The sequence below is a fragment of the Bicyclus anynana genome, chromosome 9 (assembly GCF_947172395.1).
Source record: "Bicyclus anynana chromosome 9, ilBicAnyn1.1, whole genome shotgun sequence".
Lineage (NCBI taxonomy): Eukaryota > Metazoa > Arthropoda > Insecta > Lepidoptera > Nymphalidae > Bicyclus > Bicyclus anynana.
Window position 1 is genome coordinate 13,257,517 of NC_069091.1, and position 26,402 is coordinate 13,283,918.

The window sequence follows — 26,402 nt, forward strand, 5'->3', positions numbered from 1 at the left end:
TAGTTAGCTGTGACATATATAATAATTATGTGACATATACATTAAATATCACGTGTCTCAAACGGTGAAGGAAAACATCGTGAGGAAACCTGCACACCAGAAAATTTCTTAATTCTCTGCGTGTGTGAAGTCTGCTAATCCGCATTGGGCCAGCGTGGTGGACTATTGGCCTAACCCCTCTCATTCTGAGAGGAGACTCGAGCTCAGCAGTGAGCCGTATATGGGTTGATAACGACGACATATACAATATGTCACAGCTAACTAGAGTAACATATTTATTTAACTACTAATGGAGTAGTGAGTGTTATTTCATTCTGTGTAGATTTTAGATGCAAAAAAAATAAAAAAATAATAAAAGAAGCTACTTCCTTTCCGGATACATTAACTCTTTTCGTATCACTTTGCGAACGACAATGATTTAGAGCAAACACACTTACGGAGTGTTTCTCTCTGACAATCTAAACACATTTAGTGAGGCTGTTTTTCGTTAGTAGCTTCCTGTTACTCTGCTTCTTGTTGCACAGTCTAGACTAGTGTTTTACTAGCATATACTCGTATACAGGGTGCTGGGGTGTATTTTCCATAACTTCAAACTTCATGAGTCCACTTGTAACCTAATTAAACACAAGACGATGAAATATAATTTGCAAATAATCTTGAAAACATTTTCAAAAGTGCACATTAAATAAAAGCTTGAAAACCTCCCCGAAGCGGTAGCAGATTTCAAATAGACAGACCAGGGGTCGTAGCCACGTTGCACGTCGATTCTCTTTCTAAAAACGCTAACGCTACGAAAACTAAAAAGAATGTATGGGAATGACAGATCCGATCGTTACTTGATCACATGACCTGTCGATTGTAATTGTCATTCCCATACATTTATTAATTTTCAAAGCGATGGCGATTGTAGAAAGAGAATCGACGTGCCACATTGCTACGAACCCAGACATTTCAAAACGTTTTGTATAATAATCGTTATAATCAGATAGCTGATGTACATTTCTATTCCAACTTACAATAAAACAGTATTATTCATTCGCCTAGAAAATTATTCGTAGCATAATATTGATAATACCTATTCACCGCTTTAATTACAACAATATTGATGTGCATTATTTGCATGTCATGTGTATATGAACTGACTTGCGACTTGTCTCTGTGTAAAGAGTTCTTCGTCTGAAGTTTCTTCTACACATGACCGCCAAACTTCAGTTGGAAGAAGGCACCTATGATGATGATGAGATTAATGGTTTTAGGATACTGATTTTTTAATATCGTGTTTGTTTTGGTTTAGCTTGGTTACAAAGTCACAATGTGTACCTGAGTTAAATAAAAAAATCCTTGTATAAAACCCTTCAACAATAATATCAACAAATTTGACACATGACTTAAATATAATTTTGGAGGTTGTATGTTAGTCTATACTAATGTTATGAAGTTTTATTTTTATTTTTGTATGTAACGAATATACTCAAAAGCTACTGGAACGATTTATAAAAATATTTAACTAATAGAAAGCTACATTATCAGGGAGTAACAGGGCTTTACTTTATTCCCATATCCCCAATGTAATGGGAACTACACGGGCTAAAACGCGATGCTCTGCTATTTTTAATAAAATAATTGAACATGCTCCGTCTCTAACGACAAAATGCTGTAACATTCCCGTTGAGTGTGTATCAGCCCTTTCACTACTGTCTTTGAGCGTAAGCAATAAATGTACAGTAATTATTTGAATGGATGTAAGCTTCAATTTGCGTAAATCCGTTTTAAATAAAAAAGCATTTAGTTGTTTTCCACAATACGCTGACGAATCATTATGAAACAACTGTTGTCTTCCACAGATTAAAGATATATCCTCCTTCTTCACAGATTCTGAGATCTCAACGCTTGCCTCTCTCCGACATCTAAGGTTGTTGCTTATATATTTTAGTATTATTAAATAAACCACGGAAACTCTTCTGTTCTTGGGCGTAAAAAGTAGTCTACGTGTTATTCTAGACTAGCGGACGCACGCGATTTCGCCCGCGTGGAAATCAATGTAAACTTTCAACCCCTATTTCACTACTTTAGGGGTTGAATTTTAAAAATTCTTAAATCATATTGTATGATTATAATACTCTAAAAATTAAGGACTTTCCATAGAAACTTTCAACCCCTGTTACACCCACTTTTATTCTTATGGTAGGGTCAAAAAGTACTCTATGTTTTGTTCCTAGGTCCCATTTACCATTATACCAAAATTCATTTTGATCGGTTCAGCCGTTTAGCCATGAAAAGGTAACAAACAGACAGAAGGACTTACTTTCGCATTTTTTAATATTAATATAGATTATAATCTACTTTAATCTCTTTGTCAATATTTTAATCAGTAGTTAGTTTGAGTAAGATAAGGAATGGAGATAACAGACCAACCACCCAATGCAGTTAAATCCAATGTTTAGCGAGCATAATAAAGCTCACTTCAATTTAAATTCCGTCAGTAGATACCGTTCAATATTCGATATCTAAGCATAAAATGTCACCAACGTGTTGTTTACTCAAAGGAAAGTAGTTGAATAGGTAAACCGATAGAATGCAAATGAGGTCGGTCTTCCTAGCTCCTAGCACGCCCGATGCTCGATAAGAGGGGTCTTACAAAACGAATATTGGTCGAGACGACCCCACGTCTCTTTACCTGAGTCTCATCGGTGTATAGACGTACTCGTATAGATAACATCTCTTGGACTATTCACTATTCATGTTGCATTAAAGCTCCTTGTGGTTTGGAATTAAATTGGAAATCAATATATTTACTGCTACAACGTTTTGGAACTGTATATTTCAATCTTGTAATTGTATGTATCATTTTATGCGGTGGACTTGACTTGTATCCGTTAGTACTAATCTATACTCAGTAGAGAGGTCAATTCTGTATCATCATCATCATCATCATATCAGCCGATGGACGTCCACTGCAGGACATAGGCCTTTTGTAGGGACTTCCAAACATCACGATACTGAGCCGCCTGCATCTGTATATGAAATATATTTCCAAAATAACTATCAGGGGGTGATTAGTGATCTATACTGATGCCAAAAATGCAATCAGTAAAATTTTCGTCTGTCTGTATGTTTGCTAAAGAAAAAAAACTACTCGACGGATTTTAACGAAACTTGGCACAATTATTCTCCATTCTTGGATATGTTAAAGCATACTTTTCATCACGCTACGATCAATAGGAGCAGAGCAGTGAAGGGAAATGTTGGGAAACGGGAAAAGCGAATATAATGTAACTAAGAGATCCAACAAAAGAGTTGCTGTTTCTTCACCGGATTTGACGAGTCCAATCAAGCATGATGATATGGGTGACTTAGTAAGTAAAATTGTAAGGGCTGAAATGAAAGAGATACTGACTCAGATAACTACATCCATTCAAAGTGTACTAAATAGTGAATTAAAGGTATTAAGGGAAGAAATATCTGATATGAAAAGTTCCATGACTTTTATTAATAACCAGTACGATGATTTTTTGAAAGAACATCGTGCAAGTCAGTCAGTCTTAAATAGTCTAAAAGAACATAATAGTAAGTTGGAGTCAACTGTAGAGGCTCTAAGCGCACGTGTTAATGACCTTGAACAGCGCTCTAGATCCAACAACTTAGAATTGCAATGCGTTCCTGAAAGAAAAAATGAAAACTTGATTAAGATCGTCGAACAATTGGGCAGTGTCATAGGATCAGAGATAACTACTGACAAAATTATAAACATAACAAGAGTAGCTAAAGTGAACCATCAAAGTACTCGACGAGGTCTATCATTATACAGTTCAATTCTCCACTGACTAGAGACACTGTTTTGGCTGCAGCTATAAAACATAATAAAAACAACCCCAAAGATAAATTAAACACATCACATATTGGCGTTGGAGTTGGTAGAGAAAACAAACCCATTTATATCATGGAACATCTGTCACCTGAGAACAAGGCCTTGCATGCTTCGACGAGACTAAGAGCGAAAGAGTTGGGTTATAAATTTGTCTGGATTCGAAATGGTCGTATACTGATACGCAAAGATGAGTGCTCCGACTATAAAGTAGTCAAAAATACAGATTTTTTAAGTAAACTATGTTAATGTTTTAAGGTAGAAGTCTTGTACTGGTGTCAGTTTGCTTAAAATACGCGTCAATTAATATGTTGTATCAAAATGTTCGTGGACTCAGAACCAAAACGCATGATGTTTACCGTAACATAGTAGTTAATGATTATGACATCATTATTTTGACGGAAACCTGGTTAAATAGCTCAATCTCAAACAGTGAACTTTTCGATTCACGTTATAATGTTTACAGAAGAGACAGAGAGACCACTAAGCTTAGTACTAAGACTGATGGTGGGGGTGTACTCATCGCAGTAAAGAAAAATATTATCTCTAACAGAGTAAGTAGTTGGGAAAGCGACTGTGAAGATTTGTGGGTGGTTATTGATGTACCACATCTCAACTGTATTCGTCATATAGCTATATGTGGTATTTATCTTCCACCACCTGTTAATAAGATTGTGCTAGATCATTTTTTAAGTAACTGTAATAGAGTTTCTGAGCAACACAACATGTTAACATGTATCATTGGCGACTTTAATTTAAGCTCCATTACTTGGAATGCGTCTGTTAACTCATCTAATTGCAATATTGCTCCAATAGCGCAAAATTTGTTAGATTTTATAACAGAAAATGGTTTACGTCAATGTAACTCTGTTGTAAACAATAGGCAAAAAATACTTGATCTTGTACTAGTAGATTTACCTGCTTGCACAGTTAGTTATTCTTATAATTATATTAGCAACATTGATCCACTGCACCCTCCCCTCGAAATCATCATACCCAATGTAAGAATAGATAGGCTTTCTACCAATACGTCGCAAAAGCGATTTAACTTTTATAAAGCTGATTATGAGTCTATTAACGGGTATTTGAAAGGAATTAACTGGGATCTTGTTCTTGACGTAATTGATGTAAATGAGATGATAAAAGTATTTTATGAAGTTCTGCAGACTGCTATCGTAAAATATGTTCCTCTAAAAAAAGTCAAAAGTAGTAGGTACCCTTCCTGGATAAACAATATGGTTGTAAAAAGAATTAAGGAAAAATATAAAATTTTAAAACGTTTTAAAAAATATAATAATCCAATGGATCAAATAGAATTAAAAATACTTAGTGACAGATGCAATAAAGCTACACGGGATGCCTACAACAATTATAATAAGGACCTTGAAAAGCAAATTCAGAAAAACCCAAAAGCATTTTGGACTTTCCTGAAAGGCAAGCGTAAAAATCCTAACTCCTATCCAGCTACAATGAGTTACGCGGGTAATATTTCAAACAACGGAGTTGAAATTTGTAATATGTTCTCTAGTTACTTTGCTTCCGTATATGATGATGATAATAACTGTAGTATGGAATATTCTAACCATTTACAAAAAATCCCCTACTTAGGTATTAGCGAAAACTTTGGAACCATCGAAATAAGTCAAACTGAGATTTTCAAAAAGCTAAAAGACCTTGATATTTCAAAAGGATCAGGACCGGACAATATTCCACCAATATTCATTAGAAATTGCGCGACCTATCTAGTTGTTCCTATTTACCTAATTTTTAAAGCGTCATTAAACTCTGGTACCTTTCCAACTCTTTGGAAACAGGCAAAAGTTGTACCAATATTCAAGAGTGATGACGAAAAGGATATACAGAACTATAGGCCCATATCAATTCTCTCTGTTTTTGCCAAGGTCTTTGAGTCTTTAGTTTGTCCCCTAATACAAACATATTTCAAAAGTTTTGTCTCTGATTACCAGCATGGATTTTTGCCTGGCCGGTCAACTACCACAAACTTAGTTAGTTTCCATTCTACTTTATCAGAAGCTATAGACTCTCAAAAACAAGTAGACACCATTTATACAGATTTTAAAAAGGCATTCGATAAAGTACCTCATGCTCTTCTAGTTGAAAAATTAAAGTATTATGGGTTCTCAGGTTCGGTATTGCAATGGTTATCGTCATATTTGAACGAACGAACATTTTACGTAGTTATTAATGGTTTTAGCTCCTCGATAAACAAAATAACGTCAGGTATACCTCAAGGATCGCATCTAGGCCCGATTTTGTTTAATATATTTGTAAACGACGTTGTACTATGCTTTGAACAGTCCAAACCATATTTATATGCCGATGACCTAAAGATATCAAAAACAATTTGTTCAATGGCCGATTCAGTTCTACTGCAGAGTGATCTAAATAGACTTATAAATTGGTGCAAATCTAATGGCATGCAACTTAACCTTAATAAATGTCTTCATATTAAATTCACTCGTAAAGTCAATATATTTCAAACACAATATAAATTAGATGGTAATAGTCTCAAGGAAGTTGACGTCATAAGAGATTTAGGAGTTATGTTTGACAGAAAATTAACCTTTTTGAACCATATAGAAAGTGTGATAAAGAAAGCGTCTAAATTACTGGGATTTGTTATGCGCCAAGGTCGATCTTTCAAAGAACCTAAAACTAAAATGATTCTTTATAATAGTCTTGTGCGTAGTCATTTGGAGTACTGTAGTATTGTTTGGCGTCCACATTACGCTACCCACCATTTAAGGCTAGAACGTGTGCAAAAAAGATTTATGTGGCATCTATCATACTCATCAAAAATTCATAAAACAGTAGTTTCATATAGGAAAAGGCTCTAGTATTTTAAAATGATAACCCTCGAACAAAGACGGGATTTGTTAGACCTAATATTCTTATATAAACTGCTAAGAAATAAGTTAGACTGCCCTGAGTTATTAGGTAAAATAAATTTTAGAGTGCCATATAGATATCCGCGTTCTGCTATTACTCCACTTTTTCCACCTCACACCAGGACAGTTTTCGGCGCCAACTCCATCTTCCCTCGGCTATGTAAACTGTATAATAAGCTTAGTGGTTCACTGGATGTCAATTCAAATTCGCCAAACACATTTCGCAGGTTAATCATTAATAACCTGGTTAGCCAAGTATGATTGGCTTGTTTTATTAGTTTCCTTGCATTTTTTTTTACTATTTATTGTTTAGTTTTTTTATTAATTTTTGATTATATAGTTTTAGAAACAGAAATACATATTTAATTTTTTCTTTTTTGCTTTTAATTAGGATACTTTAGATTTATATTTAAGTTGTAAAATATAAGTATTTTGTTTTGTAAAATATTAGATGAAAGTGGTTTTGCAAGCAATGTTTGCTTTAATACGATTTTGCATACGCTAAGCATGTTAGTTCATAAGTTGATTTTTTGTATGTGTAAAAATATGTAAAAGTCGCTAGCAAACTTAATAAATAAATAAATAAATAAATAAAAATAAACGGGAGAAGTTACTCAATTCTTACAGCGATACTAAGGGCTATATTAACATTATTTATTTGCCATTTAATGTTGTTGTATTTATCTGAGTATAAATAAGTGGTGAAATGGAACGCGTGTGGTGACAGCAAACGTCACTTAATGTCAAAAAAATCAAAACGTCACTCGTTGACAACCAATTTGAAAACCAACGACTTTTCCTCCAACCGAGCAACGGACAACAAAATACGTAAGAGCTGGATTAAAGAGGTTTAAGGGCGGATGAAGTCGCGGGCGTCCGCTTGTTACTAATATTAGAAAGAGGTAAAGTTTGTGTAGGGGGTAAACTCTGGATCTACTTAACCGATTTTGATAATTCTTTTACCAATAGAAAACCACATTATTTGTGAGTGTCATAGATAACTCGCTATTATATTTAAATGCATCGTTACTTTACCACTTCGTCTTACCATTGTCGTAAGTTCGACGTAAAACTATAGTTTATCTTTGAGAAATAGAATACCTTTAGTATCACTAAAACGGAAAAATAAAGATTTCTTACATAAATAATAGAAATATCTCAGAGAACATCGTATTTCTTTTACGTCTAATGAAAACATGGATTTTCGGATAAGCTTCACGAAAATTAATTTTCTTGTAAAAATTATTTCGAACTAGTGGACCCGGTCAAGCTTCGCTTTGACTTATGTGCACTTCTTCCCTATCCCTACTCTACACTACTCTACCCCTACCATACCCTACCCCTTGAATAATTGCCCGGATTTCCCGGCAATTATTCTAATTTTTCTCACCTTTTAAACCTTCCCTATACCTCCACGAACATTTGAAGACCAAGATAAGATAAATCCGTTCAGCCGTTCTCGAGTTTTAGGGAGACTATCGAACAGCAATTCATTTTTATATATATAGATTATATTTTTTACTCGTACATGACACGTAATAGTCTGAGCGCCCGTGAAACCCGGACCTTCGTCATTTTATAAGTTTGTCAGCCCATGCTCTTACTTTAAGAAGGTACGGTAGCCAATTATGGAGTTTGGACCGTGGTGACTTTGGGAGGTAGCAGGTTTTAAGGATCCAGACCTTCAACCGTCTAAGTATACAGTGTAAATTTTTATGTTTTCCTTGGCATAATATGAGAAAATAAAGTTCCCAGTCACTTAGCTTCATGGCAACCCTTCTAAATACACCATTTTATGATGATTTTTAATTATTCTCTACATGTAAGCCCTTGACTACAATCTCACCTGATAGTAAGTGATAAGTGATAATGCAATTTAAGATGGAAGCGGGCAAACTTGTTAGGAGTAGGATGAAATTCACACTTCTTCCGTTTTCTGCACGACATCGTACCAGAACGCTTAATCGCTTGGCGGTACGTCTTTGTCGGTAGGGTGGTAACTATAGTATGCGCGTTATCATCTGAGTCGTCCGGTCATAAAAGTCAAAAAAGATAGGAATGTGCAGCGCGCCTACCTGCGCACCCTAATTATCGATAAACGGCTACCTGCGCACGTGCTAATGATGAGTCAATAATGATTTGGACGATTCTGATTGGTCGGTTTCTAATGTAATTGCATTGCGTATTTTTTTTGCTATAAATGTGTTTACTGCAATTAAATAAATACATTCATGTGTTACTCGTTGCGCACTATGGATACTAATAAGGCTCCCTCCATATCACTGTCAATATAACCCAATAGAATTAATTTGGGCACAAGTAAAGGGAGAAGTTGCGAAGAATAATAATACCTTCAAGATAGCAGATGTCGAAAATCACCTCCACCGAGCCATAGAAAATGTCACACGAGAAGACTGGGCCAAATGTGTTAGGCATGCCGAAGAACTTCAAAACAAAGATTTACAAAAAGCTCTAATTAGAGATCACGCGCCGCTTATAATAAATTTGGCAGAAGACGAAGATTCTGATGATGAAGACTCAGATGAAGATTAATTTTATTTAGTTAATAATTATATAATATGAAATATGTATTATATTAAATCAAATATTGTTAATTTTTTTAATTTTGTGAACAAGATACGATAATAAACTTTACTTATCGATAATATGTCTTTCATTGTTACACCCTTCACTAGACGGCTCCATAAGACCCATAAGTGCAAGCGAGATAGATATAGAGAAATGATTTATGGCCCTAAGACTCAGTTGTTAACGCGCGTACTATAGCCACGACCGAAGCCTCCACCAACCAAAAAATTATTAAAAATATTTGTAGGGATGACTGCAATAACAGACTGATAATGAATAATATAATAATATAGACACAGGCAAATTTACAATTGAAAAGCTAAGTTAGTGTTTCTAACTTAACTCAAACTTTACTGGTAGGTGGCTATAGCCTCGAATGCTCCAAGGTTAGAAAGTACGAACAAAGTTGTCATTATCTAACCTAGCTGCTTTAAAGCAATTTGTCACGGATTATCAATTAAACGCTTATCTTCAGTGTTTTACGGTGAAAATAGGTAATGTTAGATTTTTAAATCGCCAAGTAAAGATATCAATAAAGACGACCAAGTATTGCGTTGTTGGATTTTAATCTACTTTTCTATTAAAATGTAACTAGACTTTGTAACCTAGACTTTGAGTGTCGTGATAGCCCAGCGGATATGACCTCTGCTGATTCCGGAGGGTGTGGGTTCGATTCCGGTCCGGATGCACCAACTTTTCGGTTGTGTGCATTTTAATAAATTAAATGTCAAGTGTCTCAAACGTGTGTAGACTTCACACACACACACACAGAGAATTAAGAAAATTCTCTGGTATGCAGGTTTCCTCACGATGTTTTCCTTGACCGTTTGAGAAAATGCCAATCCGCATGAGCTAGCGTGGTAGACTATTGGCCTAACCCCTGTCATTATGAGAAGCGATTCGAGCTCAGCAGTGAGCCGAATATGATATGGTTGACAACGAGACTTTGAAAAACAAGGTTCTGTGTTTGAGTTAGGTCGGGCTATTATATAATACCTTCTAAATTTTACTTTTCAATCCAAAATGTAGTAAGAAAAGAAGAGGGAGACCATTGTAGATGGCGAGATGACCTAGTACCCTAGGCTAGTAGAACCTTCATGGCACTAAAAGATGAATCCTAAACTGTAAAAGTGTTTGGGGAAAGCCTTTACTCGGAAATGGGATTGGTTATAAAAAAAACTTACTTAGTAATTAAAATATTAATAATTAATAAATAACTTATCTATAAAAGCTTCACTTCAAAGACATTTTCAGTATAGACATAAAAAATGCTCGAAATTGGGAAGTTGATGCCTCAGAGAGCAAGTTAAGTCCTACATGATAATTAACTATCTTTGACGTATGCTAGATGATATATTATAGGAAATTAACATTATATGTAACAAATGTCATCCGATGCTTACTGGTGGATATTACACAGTAGGTTAATGACATTTAGTCGGTTTTTTTAATATAAAGACCAAAATAGTGAATAGGCCAGCTGGTCATCTGGTCTATTGTGATATAGGTGGTAGTACTCTAAGCCTGCAAACCTTTGATTGAAGTCTTTCCTATGTCTGTCAATCCACATTGGGCCAGCGTGGTGGACTATTGACCTAATATCTCTCATTCTGAGAGAGGACTCAAGCTCAGCAATGAACCGAATATGGGTTGATATTGACGATTCCCACACAAACGAGAACTACACGGGTGAAACCGCATGTCTGCTAGTACATTGTAAACTTGCACACTACATTATCACATACATCAATCCAAATTATTGCGTGAATTTATCTAAATGAAGCGATACGGTTGCTCCCTCGACAGGTTCACTTTATCTTAAGGCACAGTTTATTACTGCAGTAACATGGAAATTACTTCATAAACCAACTACGACGCTCCCAAGGCTGTGTATAAATATTAACTCGGCGTCAACCCTTCTAACAGCGTCCCCTTCGAGCGTACATTTACCGTCATGTAAGTAAGACGTATTTCTGGAACGCGTTTGTGTTACGTCGGCACAGGAACGCACGTATTTATCATCATTATTGTTAGACTAATTATTGTCATACGGTATTCACGATGACAAGATGATAGAGATATAATATAACAACAGTTTATATTGACCGTACCTTAGTCACTTACTATAAGAAAGAAAGCAAGTAAGACGTATTTCTGGAACGCGTTTGTGTTACGTCGGCACGGGAACGCACGTATTTATCATCGTTATTGTCAGACTAATTATTGTCATACGGTATTCACGATGACAAGATGATAGAGATATATAACAACACTTTGTAATGACCGTACCTTAGTCACTTACTATAAGAAAGAAAGTAAGTAAGACGTATTTCTTGAACGCGTTTGTGTCATGTCGGCAAGGAACGCACATATTTATCATTATTATTGTCAGACTAATTATTTTCATACGTTATTCACGATGACAAGATGATAGAGATATATAACACCAGTTTGTAATGACTGTACCTTAGTCACTTACTAGAAAGAAAGTAAGTAAGACGTATTTCTGGAACGCGTTTGTGTTATGTCGGCACGGGAACGCACATATTTATCATCGTTATTGTCAGACTAATTATTGTCATACGGTATTCAGGATGACAAGATGATAGAGATATATAACAACAGTTTGTAATGACCACACCTTAGTCACTTACTATAAGAAAGAAAGTAAGTAAGACGTATTTCTGGAACGCGTTTGTGATACGTCGGCACGGGAACGCACATATTTATCATCGTTATTGTCAGACTAATTATTGTCATACGGTATTCACGATGACAAGATGATAGAGATAATAGAGCAACAGTAAACTGTAATGGCCGTACCTTAGACACTACCTATAAGTTATTTTTTCAGTGATAACTTATCATGGGAAGGTAAACCGCTTACGTACCTTGATGCAACCCACCTGTGGCTTTCTAAATGGCAAATTGTAGAGAGTACATCAAAATCCCATCATATCACCTTTGCACTTCGAAAAGGGGACTGCCCTCCTGTTAAGCTAGGAAACGAAGACCTGCCTCCAACAACATGTGTTAAGTACTTGGGCGTCCTTCTGGACCGACGTTTGGCATGGAAATATCATATGACAATAAAAGAAAAGAGCTCAACACAAGGTTTAGAAATCTGCTCTGGTTACTTGACAGATAGTCTACACTAAGACTTAACAACAAAAAGAAACCTATCTGGCTCTACGGGATTAAGTTCTGGGGCATCTGTAGTAAATCCAACGCAATGCGTATCCAACGGATCCAACACGTGCTTTTATTTACCTATTCCATGACAAGTTATTTAGACAATGCGGTCTAAGATCGAAGTGGGCTAATTTGGAAATGGTAGGTACAAGTTTATTCTATCCATACCAGTTCAAGTTTGTAATTTAAGCGGCTTGAACTAATACATCACTGGCTTGGCACCGCCTTTAAACTGATCAGAATCTAGCACATACAATGTTCTTATAAAATTACGAAAGTCTAGCTGCCATACTCTTGTATTTACAATTGTAGACTGTATGAAAATGGAGGGGTACCTTCAGAAGACCTACTACATTATGGGACAAGAGGTACAATAGGGCTCGCCATAAATTAGGAGGTACGGTGTAAATCACGGACCCTAAATAAGCTAAGCGGATTTATCGGTAATCCTATACAAATAATACATCGCTTTGTGTGGATAATATATTACTACCATCGTGTCAATAATGATAAACGTATTATGCTTGACATTGGTTGGTTTGCTAGGAACATTAATACATACTTGATAATATTATCCTGGGACTCAATGCCGGGAGGATTCTAAGCTAACAATCACAGTAATAAGGTAAATGTTTGAAGTAGTTATACAAAAGGAGAATCATCCTGTATAATTGTGGCTGCACATCGCAGCAGGTAGCAGGTATCAAGGTTTCAGATCCTCGGTGGTCTAAGGATAAAACGTTTTTTTTTTAATTGAAATAATACCTATACTACAGCCTTTCTTGATGAGTACTGTTTACCAACAAACAAACTAAAAATGAGGGTATAAATCACTAGTTATTTCACACCTAATAATAATTATAATTAACTTGTTCATAAATTAATGAAAATAAATTTGATTAATAATCTTAATAGCTTATAGCTTAGAACAGCTTAGATAAGGTTATGAAATGACATATGTTTTCTACCTTGTAAACATATGTCATTACATATGTACTTATCAAGAAAGGTTGTAGTATAGTCGCCTAACACTAATGTCAGCCACTGACGATCAAGTAAGCTCACATGCCTGCAGCGCTAACGGCTTGACAGCCGATAAAACTGATCGTGTGTTGGTCGTGATGTGCATGACATCATGCAGATCGCGACCAATACACGATCAGTTAAATCGGCTGTCAAGCCGTTAGCGCTCTGCGAAAAGCCTCTGCGAATTATTCTAACTAGACGTCTCATGAGTAAGCTTACTTGAAATAAACGAATTTCGAGCCAGAATTTACTTATAGTTTGAATATAACCTAATGAACAAATGATTTTACTATACTCAATAAACTCAAAGCATTGCTTTAAAGTATAAATTGTTGTTATTAAAATTTGCTCGCTCGCAAACTTGCGAACATGTCTTAAATTTTGCTTATTTGCGCGTCGAATGTTTACGAAGTTAAGCTACAAACTTCACCGTAGCATGTTTGCTGTTAACCTCTGTTAACTTCGAATTACATTTGTTGTGTTTAACTTTAAACAACATTTGGTTTTTTACAGTACTGAAACACAGTCCATTATTTGCTCGAGAGAGTTTTTTAAACGCTGTACTTGAGGTCGTCAAACTATTCGGTACTCTAAGCTACATCAGCTTTTTTATGAAAGTAGACGTTGCCTGCAAATTAGTCCGCATATAATTCGTGTTTTTTCAACGCAATATAAAAATAAAAATCATATGACATTTACTACGATTATGCGAGGGATGGACACCATGGAAGTAGCGGATAAAACGCAAATTATAATAGTAAACCGAATCATGTATCGTAACGCGAGCAGCGACAAGAATTCATACATAATAATAAAATACTTAGTGACTTATTGTATTCCCGTCTCTTATCTCTTATAAAGAGACTCTGTAGGCTCTGTAGTGTCATTAAAATGGGCTAATAATGGTGTTGATGTTCTCAGCAAAATCGGTTTAGCAAAGATTCATCATTCATCATTGTCAACCCATATTTGGCTCACTGCTGAGCTCGAGTCACCTCTCAGAATGAGAGGTGTTAGGCCAATAGTCCACCATGCTGGCCTGGATTGGCAGATTTCACACACGCAGAGAATTGAGAAAATTCTCTTATGTGCAGGTTTCCTCACGATGTTTTCCTCCACCGTTTGAGACACGTGATATTTAATTTCTTAAAATGCACACAACTGATAAGTTTATGGTGCATGCCCCGAAACGGATTCGAAACTACGCATTCCGGAATCGGAGGCAGAGGTCATATCCACTAAGCTATCACAGCCATCACGGCATTTGATGGTTTTGTGCGGCTAACAAAGACAAGTCTGGACTAAACAAAAAGACAAACAGACTTAGTATCGTTTAAATAACTAAGAGTTTAGGAAACTTAAGAAACATACTAGTAGTCTCATGTAACATTACTTTATTGCAGTTGCAAGTATGGAAGACGTGTGGGTGGAGCTCCGCGCGCCGCGTTTCGTCGTTCACGGCCACAGCGCAGTTCTCCGCTGTGACCACAACGTGGACCCGGACACGCTATACAAGGTTAGATAATAATAAATCAATACGAGTACATGGCAATAGCAGTGGGCTACAAATACTTGAGATTCTTTCTTCCAAAAATTCCCTGCAAAAATTATCAGCTCGGAGTTGGGAAGTTCGAAGTGTTATATACCGGTTCACGGTTCTTTTGTCAGTACATTAAGCCGTCCAGCACACTGATTCACTAACATTAACGTATATTATGTCATACTGGGGTATTTCGGGCACATCATACGGCGTGCTGACTGTAGCTTAGATAAGTTAATAGTGAACACGATGTGCTAACCAGCTGAAGGAGGATCAGAAGCCGAAGTTTAAAAAGACAAGTTAGTAGGGATGGCCACCAACTGAAGCGCGTGGACTGGCAGGAGGTTGGGATCTTACCAGGACCATGATCTTCAGTAACGAAGGAACGAGAGTTCCTTTATATATGAAAGGGAACATATGTTACTTGACATATACGAAATTGAGATTCTATGTAACAAAATGTCATCCGGTCCCTGACAAATCTTCGTGGATATCATACAGTAGGTAGATGGCATTTCTCAGTTGATTCGGTGTTTATTTTAATAGGTTGTTAATAAAGACCAAATTAGTGGATAGACCAGCTGATCATTATCATTAACATCGTTACGGAATCAAAATCCAAAGCTGTCAACACGCATTGAAGCAGCGTGGTTAGTCTACAAGTTCCACATCACCTCTTCTACAAAGAAGCCTGAAGTAGACTGTTAAAATAGGCTAATGATGAATCATGGTATACTTATGGTCCTAACCCTTAAAAGCTACAACGGTGTTTACTCCTCGTTGACTTACTTTTTTGTCTATATCTTTTTTCGTTTTTAACGCAGTCTCTTGAGATTTTATATATTATTCTTCTAAGTCGACAGTGACCCAAGAACACACGGGGAAAGAAGTTTTGCGTGAGCCCTGGTTTCGAGATATACTTGCAACCCAGTGTTTTACACCCTTTGTAGTTATTGATATACTAAATCATTGTAGCCTTTAATGGTTAATATAGGTACATGGCCTGTGGTACTCTTATATACGCTTCATCTAATGGAGATGGAGTTGAGTGAATTAAGATAACCAAAATAAACTAGATACCATAGGAACGAAATCGTGGGAGGAGGTAACGTAATTATTATAGAGCCTATTTAGTTGTAACTCTCTAAATAACTTAATTATAGATTCTAGTTAACAAATTCGTTAATTCCTTTTCGTAATTTAGCTTGTTGGAGTTTGAAGCGTGTCAATTTATCAAAGTAAAGTTTTTAATAACTGTGAACTAATTTATCAAAGGTAAATAATACTAGTCCCAAGCAACGGACCGAATAACCGACAATGATGAAATTCGGACTTTGCGTTGAAAGGAAAATCCATAATATTATCATTTCATTTCGATATTGTCTGATAATATTATTATTATTTGTTGATGATGAAGTATGCATCTGAAATAAGGAATATTGAACGCAATAATTCAAATTTTGATCAAAATATCTACCTGAATATGTATATCTTATTTAAATTATCGCATACAAACAAATGACACATAATCAACGTACAATTTTCTAGACTTTTATTGTAGTATCTACCTATAGAGATTTTTTGTAGTTCTTTACATGCATTATACATTGATATAATGAAAATTAAAAGTTTCCACTCTAAAAGTAGTTGAAAATGAACTAAGAAAAATCCAATTATTTTACACTTTCTATATAAAATTACCAAAATATAAGATGAACAACCGAACACATAAAAACTATGTTTTGTGTTTTTCTGTTCACTCATAAACTGTATAGTTCTAGAAAATGACTTTTTGCAGAACTATACAGATCAGCTGGCCTATTCACTAATTTGGTATTTATTAACAACCTATTAAAAGAAACATCCAATCAACTGACAAAATGCCATATACCTACTGTATGATATTCACGAAGGTTAGTGAGTAGGCATCGGATGACATTTGTTACATAGTATCTGAATTTTGTTTATGTCAACTAACATACGTCAGAGTTAGTGAATTAGACAGAAAAATGGATTAGTACTCGTACTTCATTGTTTTTTTTTTTTGCTTTAAGGTTTTATTGTATAACGAGTACTTACTTGTCGTTCTTATTAATATTATCACGTAGAAAAGAGGGCGATAGAGAGAAAAAAGTTTACTCCCATATTATGCAACCAATTTAATAATTTAATATTAATTATCCTTCCCATGCTGTGAAAAATTAAGTAACCCGGGAGTAAAGTAGGTACCATAATGGCAAGGGTGAGGCCATTATAAGGGATAATAAATAAATATTTACAGGAGTTACAAGACTTTTCCTTATCAGCAAAAAAATATGATTTCATATGATAATATTAAAAAATATACCTACCTTATTTATCCTTTGGCCTGAAGGTCGGTTGATTTGAAAACTGCTACCTCTCAAAGTCACCTTGGGCCCAACTCTAATAGTCGCCTTCTGAATTCGGCTGACAAACTCAACCCTTGAAATTTTCTTTAAAGGTACATTTTAAGAAAATTTGCTACTAGTAAGCATCAATCATACAAACTTTACGTAATAATTAAACTGTAACAGTAAATATTTCGATATCTTCAACGTAACGATACTGTACATTGAAGATATTTTGAAAATTTTTTGTTGGATCGCATTATGTAATCGATGCTAAATTCAAAAATATTTTTTTGTCTGTTTGCCTGTCTGTATATCTGTCTGTCCCTGTTTTTGTCGATTGGCGGGCATCACGCTGAAGTATGTGACATTTATTACTCTTCAATGTTATTTTATTATCAAAAGATACAGCAGTGCAGGGAGTACCAGATCAGATAATGCTACAAATACGCTTAGTGTATCCAATGATGCGAGATAAGGGAAACGCGAGCGAAATAGATTGCCTGTCAGCTCCAGTTTGTTGCATTTACGTAGTTTTCTGTACCTGTATTCAGGTTGTAAGTAGATTACTGTCGGAACTCGGGTCTTAATCTTAATCAGCTTTTACGCACATATTTATCTTTAAACTACGATATTAATTACTTTGTTTGTGGTATAATATGATATTTGATGTGTCGCGAAGCAAAAGTGACAATGGGCGGGCACATAGTTCGAAAAGACAATGGACGTTTGGGTCCCAAGGTGCTGGAATGGCGACCCCGCACTACAAAGCGCAGTGTTGGTCGACCGCCCACCAGGTGGACTGACGACATCAAGCGAGTCGCAGGGATAAAGATGCTTGGAGGCCGTTGGATCAGCTTCCACCTTCACACAGGAAGTAAAACTATAAGAAATGTAAACAGTAATTGTTATCAATTGTAAATTATAATACTGTATGACTTTTTCAAAAGAGCAACTGTTGAATTTCTTGCCGGTATCTTCTCAGCAGGACCTGCCTTCCGAACCGGTGGTAGAATCTTTACAAATAGTCAACTGACGTGTCAAAAGTGCTTGTAAACTGAGCCTACTTGAAATAAATGATTTTTGATTTGATTTGATTTGGGATTCGCTGGATGGCGGCGGCTCAGAATCGTGATGTTTAGAAGTCTCTATAAAAGGACTATGCCCTGCAATGGCTAATGGTCAATCGGCTGATATGATGATGTTAATGATATTTGAATGGCCTTCGATAAGGATCAACCTCTCTCTCTTTATAGATGATGGGATTTAGAGTTTAACCCGTTATGGTTTTTTAATGCTGGCTATATTTAATTCTGTGACTATCGGTATCAGATTGTACAGCAATTGTATTGATTGTATCATCGATATTTAAGATACTTAACTAGTAGCTCTTTCATCTTTATAATTATCTAGCCCCTTGACAAGAGCATTATAGTTCCAAACCAAGCTAACGTTTTACTCCGCAACTATTTAGTCATTGGCACCAGTTCCAGGCTTCCTCCTTAAATTGTAAATTTGATTGGGAGATAACATACGTCCAGATGTCAAGCCTGGAACGCGATAATGACACACAAAAGCAGCTAAGGATACGACCGGTCGTAACGCTGTAAACTGAGTAGAACCTGTCAATCCCCCCAGATCGGATGGCACGACTGGTCGTTGTGACCAAAATACGTATAGTTTGCTAAGAAAGTTCCCGCACTAGTTCTGTGACAGCGAACGCGCTATCTACTCTTATTTGACGACCTCCGTGGCGCAGTGGTATGCGCGGTGGATTTACAAAACGGAGGTCCTGGGTTCAATCCCCGGCTGGGCAGATTTTGATTTTCTTAATTGGTCCAAGTCTGGCTGGTGGGAGGCTACGGCCGTGGCTAGTTACCACCCTACCGGCAAAGACGTATCGCCAAGCGATTTAGCGTTCTGGTACGATGCCGTGTAGAAACCGAAAGGGGTGTGGATTTTCATCCTCCTCCTAACAAGTTAGCCCGCTTCCATCTTAGACTGCATCATCACTTACCATCAGGTGAGATTGTAGTCAAGGGCAAACTTGTAAAGAATAAAAAAAAAAAAGTTCGGTCAGAATAACAACAGTTAACAGTTGTCTACTACACAGCTGGTCGTGGCCGTGACCGAAAATCTGGCCGCAAGGAAAAGCAACTGATGATGATTTCAGTTATCTATAATATCTGTCTTTTTTATTCCCAGGTGGTGTTCTTCAAAAGCGGCCAACGTATCATGCAGCACGTCCAAGGCAGGGATCCTCCGTTTGAGTTATACAACTTTACGGGAGCAGACATAAATGTGAGAGATTTTTAAAAACTTAAATCTAAGACATAACACAACATACATTGCATTGGATATTGTGTTAGATAGCATCGAGCTTACTTTAATTATAAAATCCTAATCTGACCGGACCTGGGAGTCGAATGCAGGACCTCTCTGTTGAAAAGCACAGTATAACCAATTGTGCTAAAGAGGTAATTATTTAATATACTGTAATATAATAACTTATGATTATAAATAAATTTTTTGTAAATTTTTATTTATTAATTTGACGACCTCCGTGGCGTAGCCGTGCGGTTGATATACATGACCTACCTATGTGCTACCTTCTGATCAATTTGAAGGCGGTGCCAATTCAGTGACATGTTTTAATTAAAGCCGTTTCTGAAAGAACCACAGAAATTTTGTAACTTAAACGGCTTGAATTAAAACATCACTGGCTTGGCACCGCCTTCAAATTGATCAGAAGGTAGCACATAGGTAAGATGTTATTTTTTTTTTTAGTTTAGGTTAATTTTTGAGTTGGAAGTCGGTTGAATTTTTTTTATTAAAATTTTTTCAATTAAAAAAAAAACAAAATGTTGATTGTACTCTTCATGGTAATACTAAATTGATTTAAATCTGCTAAACTAATTCTGATGAAATGCACTGTGATAAAAGTGTCGTTACTGTCTGAGCTTTCAAAACTTCGTGGTTGAAATTTACGTGCTTAGGAAGCCAAAGCTAGTTAGCCTAGAATATAATGTATCAGGAATACGGAATAATGCATCTATGTTTCGTGGAATACTAAATAGGCATTATTAGAGCACCTGTAGGCAATAATTGAACATGTTACTAATTTAAACTTAAAATTAGATGGTACCAATGTATCGAAGTACTATATTATAGCATGGCAAGGTCGTTGACAACGGGGGGAGAAAATGCGGGCAACGGGGGGGAAGGACTGCGCAGGTATGAAGTCGTGCGCCCTCCCAGCCTGCGCGGACCATCGGAAGTGTTACGAACGAATTTGCCAAGCTATAGCCAAGTACACAATTGCCTGTATGCTGGCTTCAGAGGGATTTTTAGCGTTACATGATCGATTGCTTTAATTGATTGATTCTCTTGTCCATTATAATAAGCGATACAAAAGCTTCACGAATGGTTCTATTCGTATTGTGTTTATATTAAAAGTTAGAAGTAGTGGTGGGTTTCAATTAAGATTTACAAGTAATTACTGTTTGAGCCTTTTTATAAGGGCCACAGTTAGCGAAAGGAAAAGTCACTCAGCGGGTGATGGAGCGAGCTGTGCTTGGAGTTTCTCTGCGTGATCGAATCATAAATGACGAGATCCGCAGAAGAACCAAAGTCACAGACATAACTCAGCGAGTTGCGAAGCTGAAGTGGCAATGGGCAGGCCACATAGTTCGAAGAGCCGATGGACGTTGAGGCCCCAAGGTGCTGGAATGGCGACCCTGCACCGAAAAGCGCAGTTTTGATTGACTCCTCACTAGGTGGATCTAGGACATCAAGCGGGTTGCAGGGAGCCGCTGGATGCTGGCGAATCGTGACCGTTTTGTTTGGAAGTCCATGCAAGAGGCCTATGTCCAGAGGTGGACGTCCATCGGCTGTTAATGTTGATTATTGAGAACATTATTATATTGCATTAATCGATTAGAATAATTTCTATTTCAATTGTAATACATTTTTCATCCACTTTTGGATTAACAATTACTACTTTGTACAGAAATTGATTCAATATTTCATTCATAAATTGAATTACAACCGAATATCTACCTGGAATCTAATAAATGTCCAAAGAGAACCTAATTCGATGCAAACTTTTGTATGGCTGTTCAATACCTTACATGTATCACGTAGTATTCGACCCATAACTGTCTCGGATCCAAAATTGCCTTTTCAACATTTTCGTATTACTAACTCTTATGGCATTGGGAATAAAGGTTATATTGCAAACATAAGAGGTGACTCAGCGAGCACGTCATGTACAAAACTGCGGACGATGGCATTTTCAATAGAATTCGAGCTTCAAACTCTGCAGTTATTTAAAATTGTGAAGGCTTTTTTAAAATTGCAGCCAGCTCTATACAAGCCTCGACACCTTTAAATGTATAGAAAAATATTATATTCGTAGTTTTGTATTAATCGCGCTGACAGTGAAATAGCCGTGGAAATACTGTAATTCTGAAAATTAAAGATTACTTTGTTTTTGTCGTAGATGCCTATAAAACTTCTGGGTACGACATCCGGGATAAGGAATATAATAATAAGGGAATAAACCTCAATAGCTCAACGGTAAAAGCGGACGGACTCATCAACGAGGGGTGGTGGTTCGATCCCCGCGCCGTTGGTCTATGGTCGTACCCACTCCTAATACAGTCCTTTCCGACTAGTTTGTGGCGAATGGGAATATAATATGACAAATGTTCTTTATAAAAAAAAACAATTATATCATCATCTGTTATCTATGTGGGATAAAAACGGCAGTCAACGCCAGTCGACTGGAGTGGTCGGTAGCAGTTGCCAGCTGCCGTTGGCAACGTGCTGCTAAATGAACCCTTAAGATCTATACCTTAGTTAAAAGGCACAAGACAGCGCACTGTAGGATATTATGGTATTTTACCATGTATTCTCTTTCAGAAGTAATTCTATTACTGATGATGTTCATTTACGGCGGTTAAAATTAAAAAAAACTACTCGTTCAAAGGTGAGAAACGTTGGAATGGCTAAAACAGAACGTTGAATTGTTGAATACAAATAAGATATTGCAGACTACATTGAAACTCCATTACATTTAGAGCGCTTTACACCAAAAAGAGAATGTACGAACAGACAAAACCTTTCTACATATTGCTGAACTTACTCAATATGTAGCTATTGTTCGCAATTTCACCAAATTTCTCCTTTACATTTTCAAGGAATAAAGTAAAGTTTTTCTCACTGTTGATTTGACGATTTTGTTGGTACAGTTCTGTATAAGTTGCTTTATTAACTAGAAGTCATAGTAGAGGATAGAAGATTTTTGGATTTACACAAGCGTGGCAGATGAACATACAAAACCTTGCACGTTGTTGAGCCCTTAGTATTGATGTTTTTTTTTTTTATTATTTACAAGTTAGCCCTTGATCTCACCTAATGGTAATTGATGATGCAATCTAATATGAAAGCGGGTTAACTTGTTCGCAGGAGCATAAAAATCCACACCTCTTTCTGTTTCTACACGCCATCATACCGGAACGCTAAATCGCAAGGCGGTACGTCTTTGTCGGTAGAGTGGTAAATAGCCACGGCTGAAGCCTCCCACGTACGCTAAGGGCGGTTAGGGCAAGAAAAAAACTAACCAGCAGATAAGTTAGGTTAGTTAATAGCTATAAGGTGTGCATTTTGAAATTGAGCGAAACTTACGGGAATGTAAAAGTCCCAGAGTTACAAAATAAAACCCTGTACCTACCTATTTCTGTTCTCGAGCCAAAAAAGAACATAATCTCCCAAATAATAACCGCTGATATTTTCTGACGATTTCAGTAATAAAAAACGTTTTTTTCCACACCGCTGAAAGCAAAAAGGTATAATTTATTCTCCCTATCATCTAATCGACAAAAACTAATCGGTTCCATGACTTTTTAATAACTCCAAATTTAGCATCCCCTAATGTAGGTTCCTTATCATCATTATCAGCTGGACTAATACTACTAGGCCTGTAAACATGTCTTGTCTAATAAAATACATTTATTTTACGCCGTCTTTCTATATTTTTTTATTTGTAAGGAGCACAATGGGCACAATTTAGTTAACTCGGTTGGAATAAAGTTGGGACATTAGTTTGCCTTTCTACTGCTAAACTTACGTACGTAAACTTTACAAAGTTTCTGGGCACAGGTTATATACGTACTCGTACCAATATACTTAAATATATTTAGTCATTTTAGAGCAAAATCAGCTTCTTTGTCCGTATTGAAACCCAGAACCACGATTGTCTCTAATGAGGTATAAAAAGTAGCCTGGTTATACGAGGTTTGAAATTACAAACCGACACTCATGTTTAAAAATTTACAAATAATGTTTTCAAAGGTCTACTTTAAATAAAAACCCCATAGAGACCAGGCTTTAAAGAAATCTTAATTATTTTTTAAAAAGCAAAACCTCTTCATAAAATTAAATATTGTTTAAAACGTTAAAACTTACTATGCGTTAGTGTTATATTATAATCCATTTTTTTTTATTCTTTACAAGATTGCCCTTGACTGCAATCACACCTGATGGTAAGTGATGATGGAGTCTAAGATGGAAGCGGGCTAACTTGTTAGGAGGAGGATGAAAATCCACACCCCTTTCGGTTTCTACACGACATCGTACCGGAACGCTAAATCGCTTGGCGGTACGTCTTTGTCGGTAGGGTGGTAACTAGCCACGGCCGAAGCCTCCCACCAGCCAGACCTGGACCAAGAAAGAAAGAAAACCTCAATCGGCCCAGCCGGGCATCGAACCCAGGACCTCCGTCTTGTAAATCCACCGCGCATGCCACTGCGCCACGGAAGCCGTCAAACTACTTTACCGGTTACCGGTTAAACCGGTACTTTTAAAACAGGCCTGAAGACTGTATTTTTACGCATAAATCATTTTATTGTAAAGTCGAATATAATGGTATCAATATTGTAAAGAAGAGTATATTCCAAAAAGGAACCCAATATAATAACCATCTAGTTTAAAAGAGATTAAATTAACAGACACATTTTTATCGTCTCATTTCTTGTTACAGCTACCCAAAATGACACCAACCTCAATAACGTTGGAGAGAATGGATTTCGCAGCGGCCGGGTCCTACGCCTGTGAAATAGCCCTAGAAATTCCACTGTATTCAAAAGCGTCCAAAATACACGAAGTGAGCGTTATTGGTGAGTAAAACCTGACAGAAACGTTTACTTTTGAGTTATTTGGCAAATAAAAATTCTCATTTATTTCATACTAGCAGACGCCCTTTAGTTTCGCCCGCGTAGGTCTCGTTTCCTTGGGAATACAGAGATAAAACATATTCTATGATGTTAGCGAATAACGTGTCTTTCTATTGGTAAAAGAATTATCAAAATCGGTTCAGTAGATCCAGAGATTATCCGCTGCAATCTCACAAACTTCATCTCTTTATAATATTAGTATAGGGTTAGATACTAAATTGTATTTTTAAAGGACTTGTCCCAATTTTGTATGGAGGCTGGGACTTTATTCCGAGTGTCAACTAAGCAGAACAAATTATTTTTAGCCTATAAGAACATAAAATATAGGGCTTAAAACCCACTACTACTAGAAAGCCACGTAATTTGTAAGTGTGTAAGTGGGCTTTATTTTATCCCCGTATTCTTACGGGAACTGCAACTACGCGGATGATACAGCAGGGCGTAGCCTAATAATAAATAAATTAAGTACACAATTTGGAACTAGTTGGCTCTTTACTGCCGTTAGTTGATTTTATTCCAGCTGGGAAAAGAACAGCTTTCTATTGGACATTTTATGTATTTACATATTTGGTTGTATGTATTTATGTATTTAATATTTTTGTTTTAAAAATGGGGTTTATCTTTATGTTATACTTAATATTTTTTTATTGGTTAAAATTAATTTGATTTCAGTAATTTTCAGAAAGCTAAAGTTAAGAATATAGTTTTTCCTGAACTTCTTCAAATATATATATTCCTCAATGAATATAAAAGATAATAAATTTATTTTCTTTCACATAACACCAATACGACACCTAACAATATTTCAATCTCAAGCTGAGAGAATAAATATTATTCTAAGCCGCTCTTTGAAATTGGATATTTCAATAATAATATATTATTTTGTTACGAGAACAAGGAAAATAAATGTTGAAATATAAGAAACCGAAACCGAATACTTTGATTGTATTAAGTACCTATTAGTCAGGCTTAAGTAAGACGTCTTGAAAGTAAGGATATTCATTCCGTGCTCTTTAGAGCACGGAGAGTCAAAGTTCCTTTTATCTTTTCTCTATCAAGTTGAGAATGTAGCTAAACCAATCATCATCATCATCATCATCAGCCTATTTTAAAGCCAAGATTCTCATTAGTTCGTTATCAACCCATATTCGGCTTACTGCAGAGCTCGAGTCTCCTCTCAGAATGAGAGGGGTTAGGCCATTAGTCCACCACGCTGGCCCAATGCAGATCGGCAGACTTCAGACACGCGGAGAGGTTTCCTTCATCGTTTGAGACACGTGATATTTAATTTCTTAAAATGCAAACAACTGAAAAGTAGGGAGTGCATGCCCCGGATCGGAGTCACACTCTCTGGAATCGAAGGCAGAGGTCATATCCACTGGGCTATCACGGCTCTTAGTTTCTCATTGTAGGTGATTAATATATAGACCAGACTAGGGTTGCCAACGTTGCTGTAATATATAGTATTGTACTATATTTCGGGTCTGCGTACTGTTGAACAAATATAAAGTACGTAAAAATACTATTGATGACGCCAACGTATGCTTCGATAGTGGACTGTATTTTGGGATTTAAGATGTGATATGGCAGGACTCGGACAGGAACCAGACGGGAATAATAAGGCACGTACCTTTGATATCCACTCGCGTTTCCAGCCGACTTCGAGAAGATGACCGG

The 26,402-nt window shown here is 36.4% G+C and overlaps 1 protein-coding gene across 1 annotated transcript in view; it reads left to right on the forward strand.

Moving 5' to 3' along the window:
• Window positions 1-26,402, forward strand: part of LOC112047502 (uncharacterized) — a 76,100-nt gene that overhangs the window by 35,814 nt on the left and 13,884 nt on the right. Inside the window, exons 2-4 of the mRNA XM_052883398.1 lie at window positions 14,985-15,097; window positions 19,696-19,791; window positions 24,533-24,668. Coding sequence (XP_052739358.1) covers window positions 14,985-15,097; window positions 19,696-19,791; window positions 24,533-24,668 — 345 coding nt within the window. The remainder of the gene's footprint in view (window positions 1-14,984; window positions 15,098-19,695; window positions 19,792-24,532; window positions 24,669-26,402) is intronic.